This window comes from Syngnathoides biaculeatus, chromosome 3, assembly GCF_019802595.1.
Source record: "Syngnathoides biaculeatus isolate LvHL_M chromosome 3, ASM1980259v1, whole genome shotgun sequence".
NCBI classification, from domain to species: Eukaryota; Metazoa; Chordata; class Actinopteri; order Syngnathiformes; family Syngnathidae; genus Syngnathoides; species Syngnathoides biaculeatus.
Window position 1 is genome coordinate 2,629,323 of NC_084642.1, and position 22,836 is coordinate 2,652,158.

The 22,836-nt window shown below is 46.2% G+C and overlaps 4 protein-coding genes across 4 annotated transcripts; 2 read left to right on the forward strand and 2 right to left on the reverse strand.

Moving 5' to 3' along the window:
- The first annotated feature begins 147 nt into the window (after nucleotides 1–147).
- Nucleotides 148–2,213, forward strand: LOC133497630 (gastrula zinc finger protein XlCGF17.1-like). The gene is made up of 2 exons (XM_061813676.1): nucleotides 148–585; nucleotides 1,279–2,213. The coding sequence occupies exons 1-2, from the start codon at nucleotides 465–467 to the stop codon at nucleotides 2,208–2,210; spliced, it is 1,053 nt and encodes a 350-aa protein (XP_061669660.1). The 5' UTR covers nucleotides 148–464; the 3' UTR covers nucleotides 2,211–2,213.
- A 538-nt stretch (nucleotides 2,214–2,751) lies between these two features.
- LOC133497652 (uncharacterized) lies at nucleotides 2,752–7,109 on the reverse strand. The gene is made up of 3 exons (XM_061813709.1): nucleotides 6,477–7,109; nucleotides 5,892–6,143; nucleotides 2,752–3,225 (listed from the first exon to the last, which is right to left on the reverse strand). The coding sequence occupies exons 1-3, from the start codon at nucleotides 6,589–6,591 to the stop codon at nucleotides 2,786–2,788; spliced, it is 807 nt and encodes a 268-aa protein (XP_061669693.1). The 5' UTR covers nucleotides 6,592–7,109; the 3' UTR covers nucleotides 2,752–2,785.
- Nucleotides 7,110–10,038: 2,929 nt separating this feature from the next.
- agrp (agouti related neuropeptide) lies at nucleotides 10,039–12,471 on the forward strand. The gene is made up of 3 exons (XM_061813732.1): nucleotides 10,039–10,274; nucleotides 11,042–11,142; nucleotides 12,019–12,471. Exons 1-3 carry the CDS (start codon nucleotides 10,166–10,168, stop codon nucleotides 12,193–12,195), a joined length of 387 nt encoding a protein of 128 aa, XP_061669716.1. The 5' UTR covers nucleotides 10,039–10,165; the 3' UTR covers nucleotides 12,196–12,471.
- A 755-nt stretch (nucleotides 12,472–13,226) lies between these two features.
- LOC133497648 (chymotrypsin A-like) lies at nucleotides 13,227–22,425 on the reverse strand. Its single transcript, XM_061813701.1, has 8 exons — nucleotides 22,402–22,425; nucleotides 16,255–16,363; nucleotides 16,057–16,160; nucleotides 15,875–15,954; nucleotides 14,363–14,441; nucleotides 14,102–14,282; nucleotides 13,874–14,007; nucleotides 13,227–13,418 (listed from the first exon to the last, which is right to left on the reverse strand). The coding sequence occupies exons 1-8, from the start codon at nucleotides 22,408–22,410 to the stop codon at nucleotides 13,257–13,259; spliced, it is 858 nt and encodes a 285-aa protein (XP_061669685.1). The 5' UTR covers nucleotides 22,411–22,425; the 3' UTR covers nucleotides 13,227–13,256.
- Between the last annotated feature and the right edge of the window lie 411 nt (nucleotides 22,426–22,836).

Here is a 22,836-nt window from a genome sequence, read left to right on the forward strand (position 1 = left end):
TCACTTTTTCTGCTTTACAAATGAAAAAAAAAACCATTGATGTTGCACGAAAATGTGATGAATGGAACAATTCAAGCACTCGGTGGGGTAATTTCGTAAGAAATATGAGCAAACCGTAATAAAAAAAAAAAAAATCACAAATGACGACAAGCGTGCCAATTCTGAAAATTGTCCAAGTGCTGTTGCCGTACGACTCGCGTTGCAGCGTGTGCGCGCTGTTTTGTTTAGCGAGCAAACGATCTTCACTAAATCATCCTTTCCGGATTTGTGCTTGGATGTGGAATCGACGCAGAGGGTCCATCTCCACTCAACAGGACAAAAAAAACCGAACGAGTTCGAATGTGTTGAACTCGTCTCGGTGCTCGTTGACGTTTAGCTTCGTTCGTTAGCGCGCTAACAGGGACGAGTCGCATTTTGACTTTGTCAGCCAAGCTAACATCAAATCCGGAGGTCATCGCGCGGAAATGTGCGCAAGGACGACGGCAAAGTGCAAGGAGGAACTTTGTGGAAGGAAAGTGGACAACGAGCGACGACGGCACCTGCTGGACGCTGTTTTAAGGCCTCAAACTGTGGTCCGACGAGCAGGTTTGTTCGTTTCCCATCCACGTGTGTAGACGGAGCAGAAGTGGCTGCCCCCCGCAGTCTGGTCCTGAGCCGGGATGGTAACTTTCCGCTCCTTAATCTGGTGTCGTTCGTCTCCACGGCAACGCCTGGGAGAGGAGGATGCCACCAGCCGGTTTTCTGCGTACAAAGATCAAGGACAGCCACCGCGCTCCACAACACGCCCTCGTCTGATTAGCAAATGGACAACACGATATCTGTTGATTAAATGTATAAGGTCACATTTAAGCAAATAATGAAAGTACAATAAAAGTAAAATAGTCTTCAGGCTGAACACCTGACGAAGAGGGCGCATATACAATGAAAATAGTACTGGCCCAAGGGCGGAGCCTTGAGGGACTCTGCACCCGAGGGGAGCCGATGTAGAAATGTGATTATTGAGAGTCCCACACATTGTGTTTTGTTTATCGCCATTGCTGTACTTTTATTGAGTTTGCGAGATAATTTGGGTTTGATAGGCTAAAGAGAGCCGCCGGGATTTCTCAGTCATTCAAGTTTGATATCGAAATAAAGCTCTGCTCTGATTGGACTGCTGTTCCCCTTAATTCAAATATGATATCGAAGCATTGCCAAAACTGTGGACATACAATATTACACATAATCAAAGTCACAGCTTCAGATTGACCGAGCAAAGCATTTTCTTCTTGTGTCCCTCAGACGCCTGCGAAGATCTTCATCCTCACGAGCAGGAGCTCGAGTCTCCCGACTTGAAAGAGGAAGAGGAGACGCCAGGGCCCCCCGGCATTAAACAGGAAGTGCTGGAGCCCCTTTTCGTTAAAGACGAAGAGCAGGAGGACGCAATCGCCAAGTTTCCATTGACCGGTGTCATTTTAAAGCGGGAAGACGACGATCAAGACCACCGCGCACGACGCCAATCGAACCAACGCTTAGCTCCGCTCTCAGATAGCGGCGACATGATGTCACACTCTTCTGACGAAGGTGATGATGAACGACACTCGAATGACGACACGTGGCACACTAACAAGACGTTCATCATCCGGTGTTCTCACTGTGACAAAACATTTTGCAAAAAGTCACTATTGAAAGTGCATACAAGAACGCATACCGGGGAGAAACCTTACGTTTGCTCAGTTTGCAGCCAAGGATTTTCTCGAAAAATACATTTGACAAATCACACGAGAATCCACACGGGAGATAAACCGTTTACCTGCTCCGTTTGCAGCCAAAGATTTTCGATAAAAGCAAATCTTATAAGGCACACAAAAACGCATGATGGAGAGAAACCTTTTGCCTGTTCAGTTTGTGGTAGGCGATTTACTCAGAACGTAAATTTAAGAACACACGCGAGAACGCACACGGACGAGAAACCATTTGCTTGCTCAATTTGCGGCAAAAGATTCACCGTGAAGAAAAACGTCACGAGACACACGAGAACGCACACCGGCGAGAAACCTTTTAGTTGCTTGGTTTGTGGGAAAATGTTTAACAGAAAGACAAATTTGACAACGCACACACTCGCGCATGCCGGAGACAAACCTTTCGGTTGCGGCGCGTGCGGTAAAAAATTCTTCCGCAAGGATCAGCTGAAGAAACACAAGTGTGGACGTGGGACGAGCAGCTGTCAATAGTCAACTGGAGAACCTGACGCGATGTTGGGAATCGGTGACTCGTTGCCTACTTCTGAATCACAGGGAGATATTTGGAGTGAACAACTTGGAGGAATTTTTAAAATTTGCTTTAGGTTTTAAACAGGTGGTGCCGGGGCCAGAGCCAGCCCCCTCAATCGTTTTGTGTGGCCCGCCAAAGCAAATTAAATTTTGTATTCTGGTGTAATAACAGTGAGATGTTGCAAGTATCATGTGACCAATCCCGCTTTGAAACTAAATATGTTTTTCATGTTTCTATATGCTTAAAGTGTTCAAAGTAAGTTATTCATCAATGTGTATACTGCATGTAATTATATGACGCAATTATCCATTTGTATGGGTTCACAGTCACAGCAGCCCTTTGAGGGAAGTACTGACTACGATGTGGCAGTGACAAAAATGAGTTTGACGTTCCAGGTTTGGGGTATTGTGCAATAATTCACAAGCAGAATCCATTATTAGAGTTCATGTAAATATTGATCCTTTGGGCGTGACGTGGGGAGTTCAGCAGCGTACCCGTCTCGAGAATGGTGAGTTAACACGTGGTTGTTGAATCATCAGCAATTAGTTCCGCTACTCCCCCCGCCCGCTTTTCCACTCTCCACCACCTGCCCCCGTCTCCTTTGCAGAGACCGCCTGGGCCGGACCGGGCTCGGGCGCGGGGCCAGCTGCTCCGCGGCGTTGGCGATCTGTTGGAGCGTGCCGTCGATGGACGTAAGCAGCGGGAGAACGCCGCTCTGGAAGCTCTGGAGGCTCCGGAGGTGCTTGTTGAGCGTGCAGAGCTCCTGCTCCAGCATCTCGAAGCCATCTCGCTGGATATCCAGGAACGGAGCGTTTTCCCGCCTCCGGCCCGCCCGCCGTCTAACCGGTCTCCGGCCAGCCGGCCGCCGGCGGGGTCGATTCCCGCTGCCGTCCGCTGTCACTTCGCCACTCGCGGCGACCCCCGCGTCATCTTCGTTCTGCCTGGCCCCCGGAGCTCGGGACACTGCGGAAGGAGCTGACACATCGCACGGTCACAAAACATCCGCTAACGTGATCAGTGCGCTACTTATGATTAGCTACTCGTCTTTTCACCCGTTCATCACCTGCTCGTTTTTTGGGATGTCGCCGCCCGCATTGTGCGTGGGACACGTTAATACGTCTCCTGTCTGCAGTGGCTCAGGGCTCCAGTTTCGTGATATGCACAAAGTCAGCAGACTCGGTTTTGGTCAATCACGTACCCGTGTATACTGCTGCAATTAAAAAGGGGACGTCTGCTCTGGGCGCGTTCACAGGACACGTCATCCCAACTGAAACTGGTTCTCGCCTTCCATTTAAGAGTGTTGCATGGTAATAACATTTGATTTGTAATGCACTTTACGTATTAAAGTGCTCCAGATCAATCGGTAAAGTAAATCAAACGGATTGCCTCGTCAATTCTGTGCGGATTAGCGAGCCATTGCAAGGCTTTCGGGATGGGTTCTCGCAGTTGTACTGCACGGCGACATCTCCGCGTTGCAGAGAACTCGGCGAACCGTGCGTGACGGGGAGCGCTGAACATTAGCGCGGTGGCGACTTACACGTTCGTTTATTTCAACCTCCCCCTCCACCGTAGCCACTGCGTATGATGACAAAAATGAATCCAATTAATTGATTCCTACATTGATTCAGATTCACCCATTTTGCGCCAAAACCAGATTTGGTCCCCTCGCACGAGATTACCTCGACTTTGACACCGGAATGTCAGTCTGCCAAGCGCGTCTCCACGGGCGCGTCCTCGATGCGCCGACGCACCCGGCCCGGGGCAGACGGGTCTGCCAAATTGGCAAACGCCCGCAAGACACGAAAATCAAAACGACAACAACATTTGGAGTCCTATGAAAAAAACAGCCCATCATCTTTCTGTAGTCAAAAGACTGAAAACGGACTTATGTGAATACATTTTTGATCATGAGGACGATTCTGATGATTTCCCAGTTTTGCCAGCCTCCGTGGCACCGAATCCCTTCAAGCTGACAGTGGAAGCTTGTCAATTCCTCACACGCCGACTTTACATCATCTGCCTGTGGGGGGGTCTGCCTGCAGTTCCGTCCAAATGGGTTTCCGGCGCTTTCACCTCCCAGACGAGCAAATCGGTTCCTTCTTCAGAAAGGATTTGTCTTCGATGTGTCGTGTCGAGACAGTCGGTGAGCAATAAATTTGACAAATTTAAAGTGCCACTGTCGTGAAATGCATGATTTTTTTGTATGTTATTAATGGAAAAAACTGCAGTTGGAATGGACCGATCTGTTTTTTTCCATGATTTTGACGTATACAGCTTTTTGTAACTCCCGCCATGAAAATCCTCTCGAGGGATTTGTTTCCGAGAAGAAGCAGGAAGTGACGTACGTGGCGGGACCGCCCTCAAGTGGACTCGTTTGTTTCTATTAGTTTTACCTGCGGGAAGGTAGCTAGCTCGTTGTTCCTTCGTGTTAGCCGAAATGCCGGCTCGTTGCATTGCTGGACATTGCTTGATCGCTCGGGAGGAAGGATTTACCCTTCATAAGTTTGCAAGAGACCCGGTACGTCGTGAAAAATGGATTGCACGGGTGCAAAGGACAGACCTTCGTGGCTTCCAAATGATAGGTAAGTGTGTATACAGCTACTAAAAAAAAAAAAAAAAAACAATAGTTGGGGCGGGCGTAATTGACCCCTTCGTACAGGGCACTTAACCACGCCTCCTGGAGTGACGTCACGCCACGTGCGCTGACGTACGACAAACAATTTGTGAAAATGGCAAATACAATACAATACATTCTGAACTGAGAGAGACGCCATGCTTCTGATTTCATTCAATCATTCACACGTAGCAATGTTATGCTAGCGGAGAACGTCTCATTCATTTATACGAGACGTGTATTAAAAATCAAATTTAGGGCATATCTTCGCGCAAACACAGTCTGGTTAAGCTTCGGCCGCGAGCCAGCAAGAAAGCGACACGTTTGTGCAGTCCGATCATCGCTCAACCAAGAATAAGTGTGTCAATCGTTCACACGCAGCAGTGTTATGCTAGGGAAGAACTTTGAATTCATTTATACGAGACATGTATTGAAAATCAAATATAGGGCATACCTTGGTGCAAACATATGTGTTCCGGTTGATATTAGATGGATTTAGTTGATGATGCGGTCTTTGATCCATCGAAGGCATTTTTCGTACTGGGTCTTGGGTTTTGGAAAGGGTACGAATGGAACTCCACCAAGGAGCCTTTCGGGATACCTGTCATCACTATTACAAAGTCCGTGACTACACCTCTTAACCATATTTTTTGTTAAATAACCCAAATACGCGATAAAATGCTAACTAAACCTATACTGGACCATGCAATGTTGTCTGAGAAAATGGCGGGAGCAAAAACGGCTTTGGTTTATGCAGATCTCTGGCCTCCGATTGGTCAGTGACGGGGATTGCGCAATATCCACGGAGGGGTCAATTCATAAATCAGGCTTGCTAAATGTGTCGATGTGCGCATCGGAAGGTTTCCATGCAGCAGGGTTAGGCCTCGTCGACAAGGCCGAGCCTGCCTTCAACCGGCCTTCTGGAACGGATTGTGTTGGAGAATACAAATATTCCAGAAATAAATCTGAGATTGGCCACAGTGTGCACATTGAACACATTTTCTGTCAGTGCGGCACGTCAGATCACCTGTGGAATGTTCGTCGGCATCGTTGTCGGACGAGTGCGACGTTATGTCGTCGCTCTCCGAGAGCGGCGCCAAGAGGCCTTCCGCTTGGGGTCCGCCCCGGTGGTCTCCATTGGCTTCTTCGCTCTTCACCGTGACACCAGGCAGTGGAAACTTGCAGATTTCCTCCTCGTGTTCCTGAACGTCGGGCAGCTCTGACGCCGCTTCTTCTTTGATGGGGGGAGGATTTGGCACCTGCTGCTCAGGATGAAGACCTGCAGAGGACGGAAAAACACATGGCAAGTTTTGCCAAGTCTCATCTTGTGACTTTGACGACGCGTACTGGGACGCATTTGGCAACGTTTATGATATCTTTCATCTGAATCATCTTTAGCGGCCGAGGATGTTCAAACGAGGAATTTGGCTGCATGCACATATATTTTATTTGTGATGCACTTCACATGTCAAAGTGCTACAGATAAATGGGGAAAGTCAATCAAATGGATTGCTTGAGGTCTCTTTGCTGTGTGTCAGCTGCTTTTATCCCAATTAGAAAAATCCAGTTAACAGTTGCACATATACGTGACTTAGTGCAAAGGTGAGCAAACCTTCTCCGCGGAGCGAATTTCCAGGTTGCAGCCTGCAAAGTCGTTGACGGTCGTTCGCTTTCGCCCGCCAAATTTCCTCCGCGCACTCTTCGTCCTTCACGCTTTTTTCACACATTTTCACGCCCACTCGCGAGTCTGCCGCGCGACGTGTTGCTTGCTTTGTTGGCGCCTAGCAAGCTAAACTAAGCTAAGTTAAGCTAAACTTCCGCTCGCCCAAGAAGCTTGAACGTCCGGACGTCAAGATTTGCCCGCTGCTGCTTTCCTTTTCCTTTTTCCACGTGCTGTGTCGACGTTTCTCTGCTCAAATTCGTGAAGAAAGAGAGAAATGCGCGCCCGCTTTGTTCCCGCATTTCCGGAAGTAGATCTGAAGCGGAAGTTGTTGTCAGAGTCGCACCATCTTCTGCGAAATCATCTCGGACGTTGGGTTTTCACTAACAAATAAAGACATTGACAAACAAATAGGAATCGGGGCCGCTTGCGTGTCCTTCAGTCGTTTTCGGTTGCTTCCTTCCACTCGTGGGCCCCGAAAGGTTTGAAACACCCCCTCCACGGCGGTGGATTGGGGCGGTTTGTTTTTGTCACGTGACAGCGGAACACGGAAGCTCTCGCGTCGCTTTTGCTCGCTAACTGGTGGGCAAAGTGAAGCCTCTTGCACCAATGAGACCCCCGCTGCACAGTAGACGTTTTTGAGAGTACATTCTTCCGTTCATTCTTAGCTGCTTATCCTCACAAGGGTCGCAAGAGTGCTGGAGCCAACCCAACTGTCCACGGGCAAGTGGCAGGGCGCACCCTGAGGTGGTAGCCAGTCAGTCACAGGGGAAGTATCAATACCATCACCGAGTGGGAATCGATCCCGCACTGCCAACACCAAAGTCAGGCGTGTCAGTGATCCCCACAAGTGTCAATGAATGAAATGTTTGGCTCGAAGAGGGACAGTTTCTCGCTCGAAGTGAATGTAATATTAATCTGATAACATATATTCAGGTATTTTTTGGTAGCAATCCAGAACACAAGTGGGAATCCCTGCTTCAGGATCCAAGCACCAATGAGACACACTTAGTAGCGATGTTTTTGTCTTGATGAGGGTCCCAGATCCGCTTTGGTTGAAGGCAACCAAATAAACAATCAATAAAATGTACTTTGGATGTTTGTATTGTGTGTGTGTGGTTTTTTTTTTTTTGGGGGGGGGTGATAAAACTTGACTCTAATCTAAAAGTGATTTTACTACTTGAAAAGAAAATTGTAAAACTGTCTGTGTGACTAAATGCACATATGAGAACAATTTAAAAAAAGATATTTTCATTGACGACTGACAAATGGGGCATTAAGCCTTACTTTTTTTTTAATGTCTGACAAGTGAAGCTTTGCTTGAAAATACTATCGGAGGGAGGGAAGCAAGGAAGGAAGGAAGGAAGGAAACTATTTGATTTTTGGAAGACTTTCAAAGTTCTGTCCTGTTTTAAACTCACTGCTGCTCAAAAACTGGTCATCTTACAAAAAAAGAAAACCAATTGGTTGCTAAATAAATGAAATTGCATATTTTACTTGCATTCCTAATTGCATTTAAACGTTTAATAAAAAAAAAGTTGACCTAATTTATCTGAATCCTGCAAACATTTTTAGTAGGATACAAAAAGCTGCAAATGCAACAGCTTGTAGTTTTTCAAACATACTCGTACAATATGTACAGTTTCATGACTCCGCATTGAGAGCAGCCAGATGAAGTGGCTGGGGCACCTGATCCGGACGCCTCCCTGGTGAGGTATTCCGAGCACGTCCCACCCGAAGGAGACCCTGGGGATGACCCAGGACACGCTGGAGACACCACGTCTCTCCGGTGGCCTGGGAACGCCTCGGGATCTCTCCCCCGCCCCCCCCCCGGAAGAGACGGATGAAGTGGCTGGGGCAGGGGAAGTCCGGCCGTCCCTGCTGAAGCTGCTGACCCATGAGAACTGACCTCAGATAAGCGCTGGAAGGTGGATGGATGACTGCTGTGCTATTTCAGTGGAGGACGCTCCAAAATCCAAGTGGCTCTTTGAGTGGTTAAGGTTGCCAACTCCTTTGACGGAGCAGTACTTGCCCAAAAAAGAAGTCAGGCAGGAAAAAGAAGACAATATCTGTTGTTGTTGTTGTTGTTGTACTCGATGACACGTTCTGCGCAGATTGACTTCGGCGTGGTTGAATTAGCGTTAAGCGCAGCGCTGATGTCACGAGCGGATGCAGCTAAGCAATGCAACGCGCAGTTAATGTTCTCGCAATTAGGAAAAAAAACAGCAAAGGCTTTTTGTCAATAAAGCTTCGCTGCCATGGCGACGAGATACTTTTGTTGAAGTAACACCGAAACACCACGAGACGCCGTTTGGTTTGACAGGCTACGTACGGCTTTCGGATATAAAAACCTCTTGAAACGGGAACTGACTGTTTTGCCGCATGCGCCTCCCAGTCCGGAGTCCTGGACTTCAAATCTGGGCTGTGGCCTTCCTGTCTGGACTTTGCACGTTCTCAATGTGGCTTTTCTCAATTACTATATTTGCATTCTCTGAATTGTCTTGCCGTCCGTCCATCCATCCAAAATCTTAATTCCGTGTACATATCCTTCCGTGAAATAGTTGAGATCTTTCTGTAGAACTCTCTTGGACAAGTCTGACGCATTTTGCAAAAAAAAAAAAATACCGCAATATTATCTGGAATACGCGATAGAGAATCGACTTCACACGTGTTCTCTTCAATCGCCATTTTGAAAGCTTGTGGGACATGGCTAAGGGGGCGGAGCTTAAGATCGCCATTGGAATGGTCCATTGGTACCTGCCTCCCAAATAACTAAATATTTAAAAATCTATATCACTTGGCCTTACTGTATCTGGTACGCCTCCGCCACGCCTTAAACCTCGTACACTTGATGTAAACCAGTACACTGGACACACAGACTGCGTACTTTGTTGAGCAATAATTTGCCAGACAACATGTTTATTGTTGTCATTCGAAAATCATTTGGGAAAAGATTGCTGTTGATCATTTTGGCGTTATTGGCTGTGATTAGATGATGGACAGCGCCTAATGGAGCGTTTGATTGGATTGCGTCACCTGGCGACCATGGCAACCGGCGCCAAGGGAAGGAACCATGAGCGAGGATATGATGAGGACGAAGATGACGATGTAGCCGGTGAGCCAACGGACGGCGGCGGCGACGACGGGCCGTCACGTGACACCCGAGGCGAGGTTGAAAAGGCCGCCGGACGCGAGCAGAGAGCGGAGGTGAAGAGTTCGCTCGCAGCTCAGCTGGGAGGAAGAGGGCAAAGGTGAAGAGGTCGTTCGCAGCTCAGGTGAGTTTGCGCTCTTTGACCTCAAATGGGCGCCAAATTCTTCTTCTCGTGTTTTGAAAAAAGACCTTTAATCTTGTCTTAAAAGATCTTTTAACGACTAAAGATTTTTTTTTAATAACATTCTTTGGTTTCAATTGCTAAAGCGATATGTCAATGACCTTTTTTGGAAAAAAAAAAAAAAGATTTTGTCTTGCTAACTTTTTTTATTCTGGAAATATTGTTTTTTTTCCCCTGGAAACTTTTGGGAAAACCTTTGCCCCTTTTTATTATCCCTCGAGTCGAAAGTCTTTGTGTCGTACTTTCCGTGTACTGCATTCTTCTTCTTGCTATGATCGTATTAATATATTTTTGGTGCGTCTTGCGAGGATGTCCAATCGCGGCGCGGCAGCCCGCTGCTGGTTCTTCAGCCTGCTGGCCTTGTCGTCGGCGCTGGTCCGACACGACCCGCGCGACCTCCGGCTGGACCGAGACCAGACCCAATCCTACCTGTCGCATTTAGGCCAGTCTCCATCTCGGCTTGTACTGTGTGTCTTTTTCTTCTCCTGTAATTTGATCAATAACGGTAAAAAACCGCCCCTTGAATGTTGTTTTGAAAACAAATCCCTTGTCTTGCTGATAATGCAATTATAATATGAATAATGCTGTATAATAATAATTATTATGAATGATTTCTCATTGTTATCCATCATAATGGTTCCTAAGAAAAAAACTGATCGATTAATATTTTAATGCCAAAATGTTTTTGCCATTATGGATCCGAAAAAAGTTGAACCTGTCAACATGTTTTGTGAAGAGGCTAAAAACATTTTTGAATATTATTCTTTAAGCTCTCGGCAGGGGAAACATTTACCCGAACAAAACCAAGGTGGCGTTAAAAAAAATTGCTCAATTTGAATTTGGTTATTTTTTTCCTCCAGCCACTTTACATCATTGATCAAATGATGTGCAAATGATCGACGTATGTATGTTGTATTACCGTATAAAGTGCCAACCAGCAAGATTCCATTGATTTTTTTAAATTTTGATTTCAATTTATGGCGGCACGGTGAGGAAACGGGTCAGAGCATCTGCCTCACGGTTCTGAGGACCGGGGTTTGTTTGCATTTGTACTGCAATTGGCTGGCAACCAGTTCAGGTTCAGAGTGTACCGCGCCTCTTGCGCGGCTGGGATAGGCTCCAGCAGTCCCGTGGCGCTTGTGAGGATGAGCGGCTCAGGTAATGAACGGATGGCATTTCCGGCTTGTCCTGCAGAGAGAAGCCGCGCCCCCGAAGCTGTGCGTGACCCCGCCCTCCTGCCGGTGGATGCGGTGGACTTTCTTATGGAGGCGGAGTCATATGACCAGGTGGGCGTGGCTTCATGTCAGATAGGGTAAAAAAAAATTGATATTGGAAAAATATGATTTTCTGATTGTAAAAGAATATTTTTTTTATGAGTGGCAACGGGAACATTTGCTTTAATCGAACAAGACATTCATTTTAAAAATGTTTTTTTCTTGACAAAATAAGACTTCACATGAGAATGTTGGGCAAAAGGCATTTTCTTGGAGACAGCCGTGACTGTGCTCGAACATTCGTCATGGTCATTTGGTTCTCAACGTTCTGTTTTGACTTGGAAGACATTTGGCCTCTCACCTGAGCTGGCTTCACCAGTTCACTCCCAATGGACTCACAATGCCAATGTCGGTGTGCCAAACTCAACTTTTTTTGCTCCAAGTTCGGAGCAGGCCCCAAACCACGTTTGGTATTATTCCATTGGCCAATGGGCCACCTGGCTGGGAGGCCATGTTCAGTCTGCAGGACGTGTTAAGCGGAAACGACCTCATTAATCTTCGATTCGGATCAAAGAGGCCCAATTATTGAGTTGCTTCTTTTCTTGGAGAAAGTATGACCTTTCGCAAAAAAAAAAAAAAAAAAAAAATTTCTCCCCCCCCCATTGCTCAGTCATGTCATTTTTATTCTAATATCGCCCCACGCTGGACGCACCGCCTCTCCTGTGCTCTTTGGACCCAACGCCAGTCGATTATGCCGAGGTATCCGTTTCCAAAACGCGACCTCGAGATCCAAGCACCGTCGCGCAGTGGAAAGTCGTTCTATCGATGAGTCAACAAATATATTCAAACCTCAGTCGGTAGTGTTCCATCCGTCGTCGTAGTGTTTTCCACTGCTTTGTTTGGATCCAGGATTTGGACGGCGGCGTCGCCGGGTCGACCTCGCACCTCGACGGCGACGGCGGCCGCGCCATGCGCTCGCCTCGCCGCTGCATCCGTCACCAGCAGTCGTGTTTGGGCTTCCCGCTGCCCTGCTGCGACGCCTGCGACACCTGCTACTGCCGCTTCTTCAACGCCATCTGCTACTGCCGACGCGTCGGGCACGCCTGCCCGCCTGAGCGCACCTGACGTGCCCCTGATACGTCAAAACAGCTGACACGCCATCGGCCCACTGCCATCTTCTCCACGTTCTTCTTGCATCTATGTTGGACTTGACGTGCTTCAAATAAATGGAGTAATCTCTTTTGTCTCAAGTATCAACTTTACTCGTTTGTTTTATGTTAACCTCCCAGACACCAGGGGGCAGTGCTGAGAGGATACACAATGAGTCGCCCCGGCTAATGCTAACATGCTGAGGTAATGTCAGCCCTGAGTAAAAATATATATTTTTTCTCTTAGGGGGAAAAACACACTTGAAAACTGGAAACTAGGAAAAGGGAGACTTTAAGACATGGTAAATAAGAGGCAGCACGGTTGGTCAGCTGGAAAGTGTTGGCCTCACAGTTCAGAGGTCCCGGGTTCAATCCCGGACCCGCCTGTGTGGAGTTTGCATGTTCTCCCCGTGCTTGGGTGAGTTTTGTCCGGGTGGGCACTCCGGTTTCTTCCCACATCCCAAAAACACGCAATTAATTGGACACTCTAAATTGCCCATAGGTGTGATTGTGGGTGAAGCTGTTTGTCTCTATGTGCCCTGTGATTGGCTGGAAACATGTTCAGGGTGTACCCTGCCTCCTGCCCTTTGACAATTGGGATAGGCTCCAGCATGCTCCGCGACCCTTGTGAGGATAAGCTGCAAAAAAAATGAATGGATGCTAAATCAGAATGAATTAGACTTGGTCCCTTAGCTGTCATAGCTAATACAACACCACGATCGAAGTAAATAAGATTTAGCATATAAAACAAGACCTGGGACCCTTGTGAGGATAAGCGGCTAAGAAAATGGATGGATGGATATGAAACCAGATTAGGACATCATAAATAAGAAATTTTGAGTGAATGTTGTGGAAAGACCATGAAAAGTATGAGAGTCGTATATGATCCAGATGATGTCATTAAAATAATAAATCAGGGTTGTGAATAAAACATGTTGAGTCAGAAATTATTTGTTAGAACATCACAAATAAGATGATGTGAAGGATTCTCAGAGAGTCGGTTTGTGGTTTTTCAAGGTTTTATTGAACACGATGCGTTCAGTTGGAGGCGATGGTCTGGTCCAACCAGGCGCGGAGCTCGGTGACACGAGCGTAGACGCCGGGCATGCTGGGCGTGCAATTTCCGCTGCCCCAGGACACGATGCCCACCAGGGTCCAGGCGCCCGCCTTCTGGCAGACCAGGGGACCGCCGGAATCGCCCTGCAAAAAGACAAGAGCGTACTGATCAACGAATAGTTCGGTAGTCATACAAGACTTGTTAGAGTAGACTCCATATCAGTGAAGGCTAAGAAGATACTTGATGGTAGTACACATTAAGTAGTGGACTTTGTTTAGTTAAGACTTGGCAGTGGTACTGGGTAGTGCTTGGTCGCAGTGGACAGGAGAGACTTTCCACTGGACACTTGGAACAGGACATTTGGAAGTAGACCCTCGGTAGTACAGCATTGGCGGGAAACACTTGGTAGTACTAGACACTTGTCGCGAAGGAATTGGTACTGCACACTTGAGAGTAGACACTTGGTAGTAGTTGACATTTGACTGTAAACACTTGGTCGTAGAAACTCGAAAGTGAAGTTCTGCCCACCATGCCGGACGGTCGTGTCTATGTTTGGGAATCTAGAGATGGAGAAGGCTCAATCCGGGGTTCCGCCTACCATGCAGGATGATGCTCCAGAGGCTCCGGCGCAGATCATCAGGTTGCTGATCTTGTTGCCCCAGTATCTACGGCACTGCTCATTGGACAGCAGCGGCAGGGAGGCCTGCTGGAGGAGGGCCGGCGTGTCGGGGGCTGAAACACAACAACGGGGTCGGGTCAGGGTCACGCGTTATTGGCCCGCTGGCCGGTCGGGCACTTCGCGGGTGATTAGCGGGCCTCTCCTGACCGTTGTGGCGGGTCAGCCCCCATCCGGTGGTGACGCATTTCATGCCTCCGGGGAAGTTATCGCCGGTTTGGGCCAAGCAGACGGGCGACACGCGCATGTTCATCTGGGCGGGGGTGGCCAGCTTGATGAGCAGGATGTCGTTGTTGATGGTGAAGCCGTTGTAGCGAGGGTGCTTGAACACCTGCCGGACGGGACGGAATTACAGCGTCAAGACAACCAGCCGTCCCAATGCTAACGACGCTAACGGCGCGGCAGTCTCACCTTGGCCACCCTCATGACCTGGACGTCCTCTTCAGTGGATGAGCGGTCGTGCTCACCCAGAACCACGCGGTGGGAAGTCCTACAACCGCAAAGACCCACGCCAATTGTTAATCAGCGTAATCAGTGATCAATAACAAGTCTACATCAATGCGTTCATCTGGTTGGCTGGGTGAGGTACAGCCACACCTGCTGCAGGACATTTGGATGAGGATCAGGATCGCAAATGACATCAAGATGTTCGTTGATGTGACATCATGATGTCATTTGGTTCTCGGCGATACTCCAGCAGGTATGACTGCCAAGTGCTACCTTGAGATATGAGTTTAGTTTTTTCCCTGACGACGTGCCCAGAGCGCAAAAGCCGTGTGTCCAGTTCGTGGGTCTGTTGTTGGTTCATGGCTAGTTTTCAAGTAAATTCCGAGTGTTGGGGACAAAGTACAGCTTGAAGCCTCTTTTTCTGAAGAATATTTACTAATTATTTCTCTACTCTCACTCATATTTTGAGGCACCACTGTACTTCTTTTCCGACTTTGGGTTCAGTGCCAGTACGTTGGGGTTCACGCAAGTAGACACCCCCGGACAGGTCCTGACTGTTTGTGCTGATGTACCCACCCTTTTGGAGTCCTCGGAAGGTGCTGGGGACTCCCTGGGGACCTCAACACTCATGCGTGCAATGAGGGTAACTTGGAAGGGGGCGGTTGAATGGAACTTCAGTGCTGGTCACGGATCGTTCTTTAAAAAACACCGTGCTCAGACACAAGGCGGTCGGCTCGACCACAGCTCAATGATCAGCTTTGTGGTCGTGTCATCAGACTTGTGGTTGCACGTCTTGGATACTCGGGTGAAGAGATGTGCTGAAGTGTCAACCGATCACCACCTAGTAGTATGTTGGCACGGATGATCGGGGAAGATGCCTGAAGACCCAAATTTATGAGTTTTCAGGTGAAGTGCCCTGTTAGGAGGAGGTTCAAGTCTACCGCCGGTGGAACTTTGTCGAAGTGAGAAAAATGATGGGATGTTGAGTCTGGGCCTCCGTTGTTGCACCGACCAACTTGTGGGCGACGGGAGCTGTCTATGACCGTGAAGAGGTCGGTGGCAATCCCCCGAATCCGTGGGTGGTTGAGGGACGCAATCAAGCTGAAGAAAGATTCCTATCGGGTCTTTTTGAACCTGTGGGAATCGAGCTGCTGCTCCTCCAGGTTGAGAGGAGCCGGACGAGGTGGGTCGGGCGTCTGGTTAGGGTTTTTCTGGACACGTCCCACCGGGAGGACAGGGTAATCTGGGACACGCTGAAGGGACTCTGTCTCCCAGTTTGTCTGGGAATGGCTCAAGATAACTCCTGGGAGAGTTGGAGACGAAGTGGCTACCTAGAGGGAAGTTTGCACTTCCAGGCTTTGCTGGCTGCGACCCGACTCCAAGTAAGCAGAAGAAAATGGATGGATGGATGGATGATCCACTCATGAAACAAATGACATCAAGAAACTCCTCCGGAAGTCATCACGGCGTCAGTACCTGACGTTGCAGTGGGCTGCCGTGACCACCCAGTTCTCGTTGATCAGGGAACCGCCGCAGAAGTGGAAACCAGTGTAGTCCTGACACACAAATCATAGGATGTCGCAGTCGCATCACTTCCTGCGTGGCTCTCGGACGGACGGACGGAGTGAAAATTCCCGCGTCGGAGTGGGTACGCGTACCTGCAGCGACACCTGCCAGGGCCAAGAGTGGGGAACCGCCTCCTCACCGTTGACGATACGGGAGTATCCCGTGATCACGGGAGGGATGGCGGGAGAGCCGCAACCTGATCAAAATCGTTCATAAGACATCGCCAAAAAGATATGTCATCAATCAGTCATTTTAGCTAGCTGAATGCTAGCATGCGAATGCTAACTCACCATAAGCGGCACCGACAAAGGCGAGGCACGAGAGGATCCACAGGAAGGCCATGGCGATAACATGCCTTCTCCGGACAAATCCCGAGTTTTTATAGGCACACGCCCGCGCCTGATTGGATGAGAGTGGCAGGGGGGGGGCGTGGCCCGCCATCAGTGGACGTGAGAGTTTGGCCAAATGGACTTGTGGGAAATCTGCAGCTGAGCAAAGAGCAAGCGCCCGAGTCCCAACGAAAAAAGAACGTATATCGTATGCCACATTCGTTTATCGGTGGGTTGAATGATTCATTTATTGCGTCATTTATGCATTTTTTGATGGATTATTGATGGTTTAGTAGTTTCATTTAAAAAAAAAAAAGGCTTATTGATGGTTTGGTGCTTTTATGTAATTATTCATGTCATTGATGTTTTTTGGGGAATATTACAAATGGTTGATTATTTCTTCATGGATTTATTAATATTTTATTGATTGATGCATTACATTTATTAATGGTTTATTATTTTTGAATGGGTTTATTAATGGAGTTATTGCAGGTTTTTGTCAATGGTATCATTGACTGGCGGGTTTATTGATGTTTTTAAGGTAAATGAAGCACAATCCATCCATTTTTTGAGCCGCTTGTCCTCACACGGGTGGGGGTGGGGGTGGGGGGTTGCTGGAGCCTATCTTAGCTATCATCGGGCAGAAGCTGGGGTACACCCTGAACTGGTTTTCAGCCAATCGCACTGCACATTGAGACGATCAACAGTCGCAGACACAATCACACTTTTAGGGACAATTTGGAGTCTCCAATTAATTAACGTTTGAAGAGTTTGTTTTCAAAACGCGACATAGGCATTTTTTTTCAGATTTACGAAACTCACGCCCAAATTATCCAGCTCCGAACGGTAGCTATCGGGATACTCTGATTTTTGTTGAAAGTGCCACATATGGTTCTATATCAGCCAAGGAAGATCGCGTTTTATTTCAAAATGCGACATATCGAGATCTTATTTAGAGCAAAATGCGAGATAATTTCGTTCAATCAGCGTGCGCTGCTGAAGCAAGCAGCATCCAATCAGAATTCGTCTCGAGGGAAGTTCCGGCATCTTCCACATCATCATCCAAAATGGCTGCGCCCACGTTTGAGAGAGATGCTAATGCCGAGTTTGATTTTATGTACGAGACACCGGAGAGACTGAAGCTGGGAAGGAAAAGAAACCCAGCGGAAACGGGGTCAGAAAAGAAGAAGCGCTTGCTATGATAGTAGACCCCATTTTTTCTCTTTGTGAAGTTGACCTATCGTTGCCTTTTTTATCACATTTGGATTTTCTTTTACATGAATTCTATTTTTAATAGAATCCACTGATGTGTGAATCAGTAATGTTTCTTTTCTACTCGTGAATTGAAAGAAAATAAAGACTTTTGATCTTTGTAGATTGTTTTTGTTTACACTGAAAAATATCCAGTACAGTCAGTAGCAAACCTTTTCATTGTTTTGCCACGTGATACATTTTACCATGTTTTTTTATTTGTCGATTTTATCTTTACAGTGTTTCTTGCTTTCAAGCTGAACTAAGTCTTGTATTTTGTTTATCAATGTTTAATAATATCGAATAAATGAATCAGTGATTGTGCTGGTTTACTTGCAGGCTGTCCCATTGTGAGGGTGCTTTTCCTATTTAATTTGAATTCTTTATGAAATTATTGCAATTTAATACTTCAGTTCTCATCCAAGTACCATTGTATCTGAATGTCATAAACATACTGTTTTGTCTATGATTGTGTAATGCTTGAATAGTAATTTTGTTGTTCAAAATATTTCACCAACGATTATTAATGAAGGAATACATTTTTATAATTCTATGCAATCTTTTTTTTTTTTTTTGCCATTTTTTATAAGGAAAGTTATCGGCTATGACTTGAGAAAAGTTGACATTAAAAGGAAATCAACACCCTTGGAGTAGACTCAATTTCTGTCTATGAGCATTATGAATACTGTTATTATTACTACAGACTTATATCCTATCCTGCAGTGTTCTTTCCCCCGACAGCGACAGCTTATAAATAAAATCAAAAGAAAGCAGACTCAACGAGTCAGATTTCAAACGGTGAATGTGTGAGTTTGAAACCGATTTCATTTCGGAGACGTGTGTATGAGATCGACGACCTATTTTTTTTTCTGCTGGTATCCCTCGCAACCCGTATTGACCTTGGTAGACTGCTTTGAAGCAGTTTACTTTCTTAATGATCTCACATCAACTTATAAACAAAATTAATCATCTGAGTGACACAATGGCTGCAGATGTCGGATTGCAGAATCGCATACCGATACACAAAATTACAATGATGTAAACTCAGCCTTTCCAAGACCTCGTACTGAACAAACAAACAGTTTCTCAATAACTGAAAAACACCTTTTTAAAAGAAATTCCCATTTTTTCTCCTTCTCCTTTTTCAACATCTGACATTAGTGAGCTAATTGTGAAAATTGTGACTGGTGACTGACCCTTAATTCTGATATCTAACTCTCTAAATGTGGTGGTCATGGTCTTAAATATTATTTTAAAATGCTTGAAATGTTGAAAGGCAAATAGTTTTCATGATTGCCTATCAAAAGCAACTGATTTAAAAAAAAAAAAAAAATGCAGCTGCTCCTGAAGGTTGAAGTCGAAATTTGGATATGTCTCACTTTGCCAAGAATAGAATGTTTGGATATGTCTCATTTTGGAGAAAAAATGAAATTTGTCATCAAAAAAACTCGGTGAATATTAAAGGCAATATTTTTTTGTAGTATGGTGTTTAGTTACTTTTTAGCATCTCTTTCCATCCCCCAATAGTTAGAAACATAAATTGAGTTTATTGTTTTCACTTCAATACCAAGCCCTTTTCTCAAAATGAAAAAAAAAACGGATATGTCTCATTTTGAAAACAAACTCTTCGTATGTTTTTGGGATGCGGGGGTGAAACCGCAGTGCTTGGAGAAAAGCCACGCAGGCACTGGGAGAACATGCAAACTCCACACGGGCGGGGCCAGGTTTTGAACCCGGGTCCCCAGAAATGCTAGGCCAACACTGCAACCAGTTGCAACACCGCGCCGCCTAAACAAACGTACAGTAAGATAGAAATGTACTGTATGGTGAGATGTTTGCTGCGTTCAAGGACGCCGTGCAGAAAAAAAAAAGTGTCCATGTGTTGAAAGGTCATGTTTAACATGTCTGTCTTTTTTCCCAGCACCTGAAACACCAACTGCATTAATTTTAAGACGCACCCTACACACCGAGGTTGCTACGCGAGTGTGGCCAAATATGGAATTTTAATTTCATAAATTTCTAGATCTGAAATAGTAGAGGAAACGGAATTTATTGTACAGTGTGGAAAAATGTTCATGTTTCCAGGACTGTTACAATAGCTCTCTCTCTCTCTTCCCTCATATACATATATATATATATATATATATATATATATGAATATATATTCAGTGTTTGCGGGGGTTACGTTACATTCTTTCTCACTCAACGAATCCTGAAAATCACAAATAATGGAGGCTGTATTAAAATTAAAATGCCTCTGTATGATATGTGCCATATTTTCACAACCATAAGGTGCACTTCCATCCATCCATTTTCTTCATCGCTTATCCTCACAAGGGTCGCAGAGAGTGCTGGAGCCTATCCCAGCTGTCAACGGGCAGGAGGCCGGGTTACACCCTGAACTGGTCGCCAGCCAGTCGCAGGGCACGTAGAGACAAACAGCTGCACTCACAATCACACCTATGGGCAATTTTAAGTGTCCAATTAATGTTGCATGTTTTTGGGATGCGGGAGGGAAGCGGAGTGCCCACCCGGAGAAAACCCACGCAGGCAAGGGGAGAATGTGCAAACTCCACACAGGCGGGTCCGGGATTGAACCCGGGTCCTCAGAACTGTGAGGCCAACGCTTTATCAGCTGATCCACCACAAGATGCACTGATAAGTCTTAAAAATTGTTCTTCACTGTCTCATGAGCGCCACCATATGGTAGCTTTCAAGCACGCTGACAATGTGATGTGCACGTGATGGGTTGTACTTTATTGGAGCAGTCACACAACAACGTTTACAAACCGATGTCAGTCAATTTTGTTCAGCGCAACATCCGTAAAGCAAAACAACACCCAGAAACTTTGCCGGATTCTCTGAGCTCATTTAAGATGGACTGATGACAAGTGGAAAAGTGTTCTGCGGTCTGACGAGTCCACATTTAAAATTATTTTGGGAAATTACGGACGCACTACATGTCATGTATGAAAGGTACACACTGTACAGGTTTTGGAGAAACGTGGTGGCATCAAGAAATGTGTTTTGCATAGATGCCCCCGCTTATATCAGAAAGACAAACCACATTCTGCACGTGTTACACAAGCATGACATCATAGTAAAAGAGTGCAGGTAATAGACCGCAGTCCGCACCTGTTGCCCATTGAAAATGTGTGACGCATTATGAAGCGTAAAAAAAAAAAAAAAAAAAAAACCACAACGGAGACCCCGGACCGTTGAGCAGCCGAAGCTGTACATCGAGCAAGAATGGGAAAGAATTCCACCTACGGAGCTTCAACAATTAGTGTCCTCAGTCCCCAAACATTTATTGAATGCTCTTAAAAGAAAAGTTGATGTAGCAAAGTGGTCAACACGACACTGTCCCAGCTTTTTCGGAACGTTTTGCAATCATAACATTTTAAGTGAATGATTATCTGCTATCGGTTAGAACATTAAATATTTTGCTTTTGGGGTGTGTTCAGTGAAATATAGATTGAACATGATTTGCAATTAATTGTATTTTTTTTTGACACAATGTCTGAACGTCATTAGAACTGGGCTTGTTTAAATTACATGCCACCTAGTATAATTAAATGTAATTTGTTTTATTTATGCATATTTGCACAATTTGGTGCATCTTTTATCCTATTTGTACAACATGTTTTGTTTATTCTGTTTAAATATGCTTATATTGTTTTGCATGAAGACCTAAATTATTTTGTGGGGGTGGGGGTGGGGGGGATTTCTGAAACTTTGTATAGTTTCTATAATCTTTAACAAAGATTTTGACTTATTAGTGTCGGGTTAGAACATAACCGCCGTCATAGAGAACACGTACTCTAAATCTACAACAAATGACCAAGAATAAATGTCAGCAAAATGTCATTTCTGGGATATTTCCACTGGCTGCTACTGTTGTTGTTTGTGGCACACTTGTGTTTATTCAACTGGTATTTGTGCCTGAACCTCTTGTGGCAGGGGCTGCAACCGAAGAGCTTTTCTCCAGTATGCGTCCACTAGTGTGGATGTTCAAGTGACCTTTCTGGGAGAATCTCTCGCAGCATAAAGAGCATGGAAAAGGTTTGTCTCCAGTGTGAGTCCTCGTGTGCTGGGCCAGAGCCGAGCTGAAGTTGAACATTATACCGCATATGGAGCAAGAAAAAGGTTTCTCTCCAGTGTGCGTCCTCATATGCGTGGTCAAAGGTAAACTTGCGGGTTAGTGTTTCCCCACATATGGGGCAACCTAATGGTTTCTGTCCAGTGTGCGTCCTCATATGAATGAAATGATGTCCTCTGCGGGTGAATTTGCTGCAACAAATTGAGCAAGCAAAGGGTTTCTCCCCGCTGTGAGTTCATCTGTGTTGAACAAGAGCGGATTGATCACTAAAATTGGTGCTGCAGACAGAGCACGAAGAACTTTTCTCTCCTTTGATCCTGTCCTGGCGTGCGTGATTAAATGTGCTTCCTGCGAGAATCTCTTCCCATACACGGAAAACATGTAAGATTTCTCCCTTGTGCGGGTACGCCTGTGTCGTATCAAGCTGCTCACGTGATCGAACCCAGCCCCGCAGAACGGCCAGACAAAGGGTTTCTCCCCCAGGGTGGCCAATCATGTGACAGATGAGATGCTTCATCAGATGGAAGCTGCTGGCGCACACAGAGCAGCTGAACGTTTTACCACTCTGGTAACACCCGGAGTCCCTTTCCACGCTAGATTTGGCATCAAACATTTTATCGCATTGAGGAGATTTGGAACAGGAAGTGTTTTTGGTGCCATGAGCCGATTCTTTGTGCGTATCATGACGTGACACGTCCCTGCTGACCACGGCAGAGGAGACAAGAGAATGACCGAGGCTCTCTCCTCTTGATGCTCACCTTCTTCATCTTCACTCTTTAGAATAACACGGAATCCTTCTTCACCGACGTCTACTTCCTCTTCTTCCTCCTTAATGAGGTGAGAGGGCAGCGGTCCACACCCCCGCGACTCTCCGGCGCGCCACTTCTGCTGCTGTTGATCATCTTCCCTGACATCTGGAGGACGGGAGAAAACAAAAAACGCGTGACATTAACAACAAAAAAATTGATTGTTAAGGTTACCAGGCATCTTAAATGAACAAATCATTTCACATTCAAAGTCATTCCTCTGATGAACCCCAAATAAATTCAGCTGTTCTAGAAGATGTTTCCTGACATTTTTAGGACTGTAATTACTCTTGTATAATGCGCATTTTTCACACACACAAAAACAAAAATCAATAGTGCACACTATTCACACAGAGAGAGCGAGAGAGTGAGTGAGAGAGAGAGCGA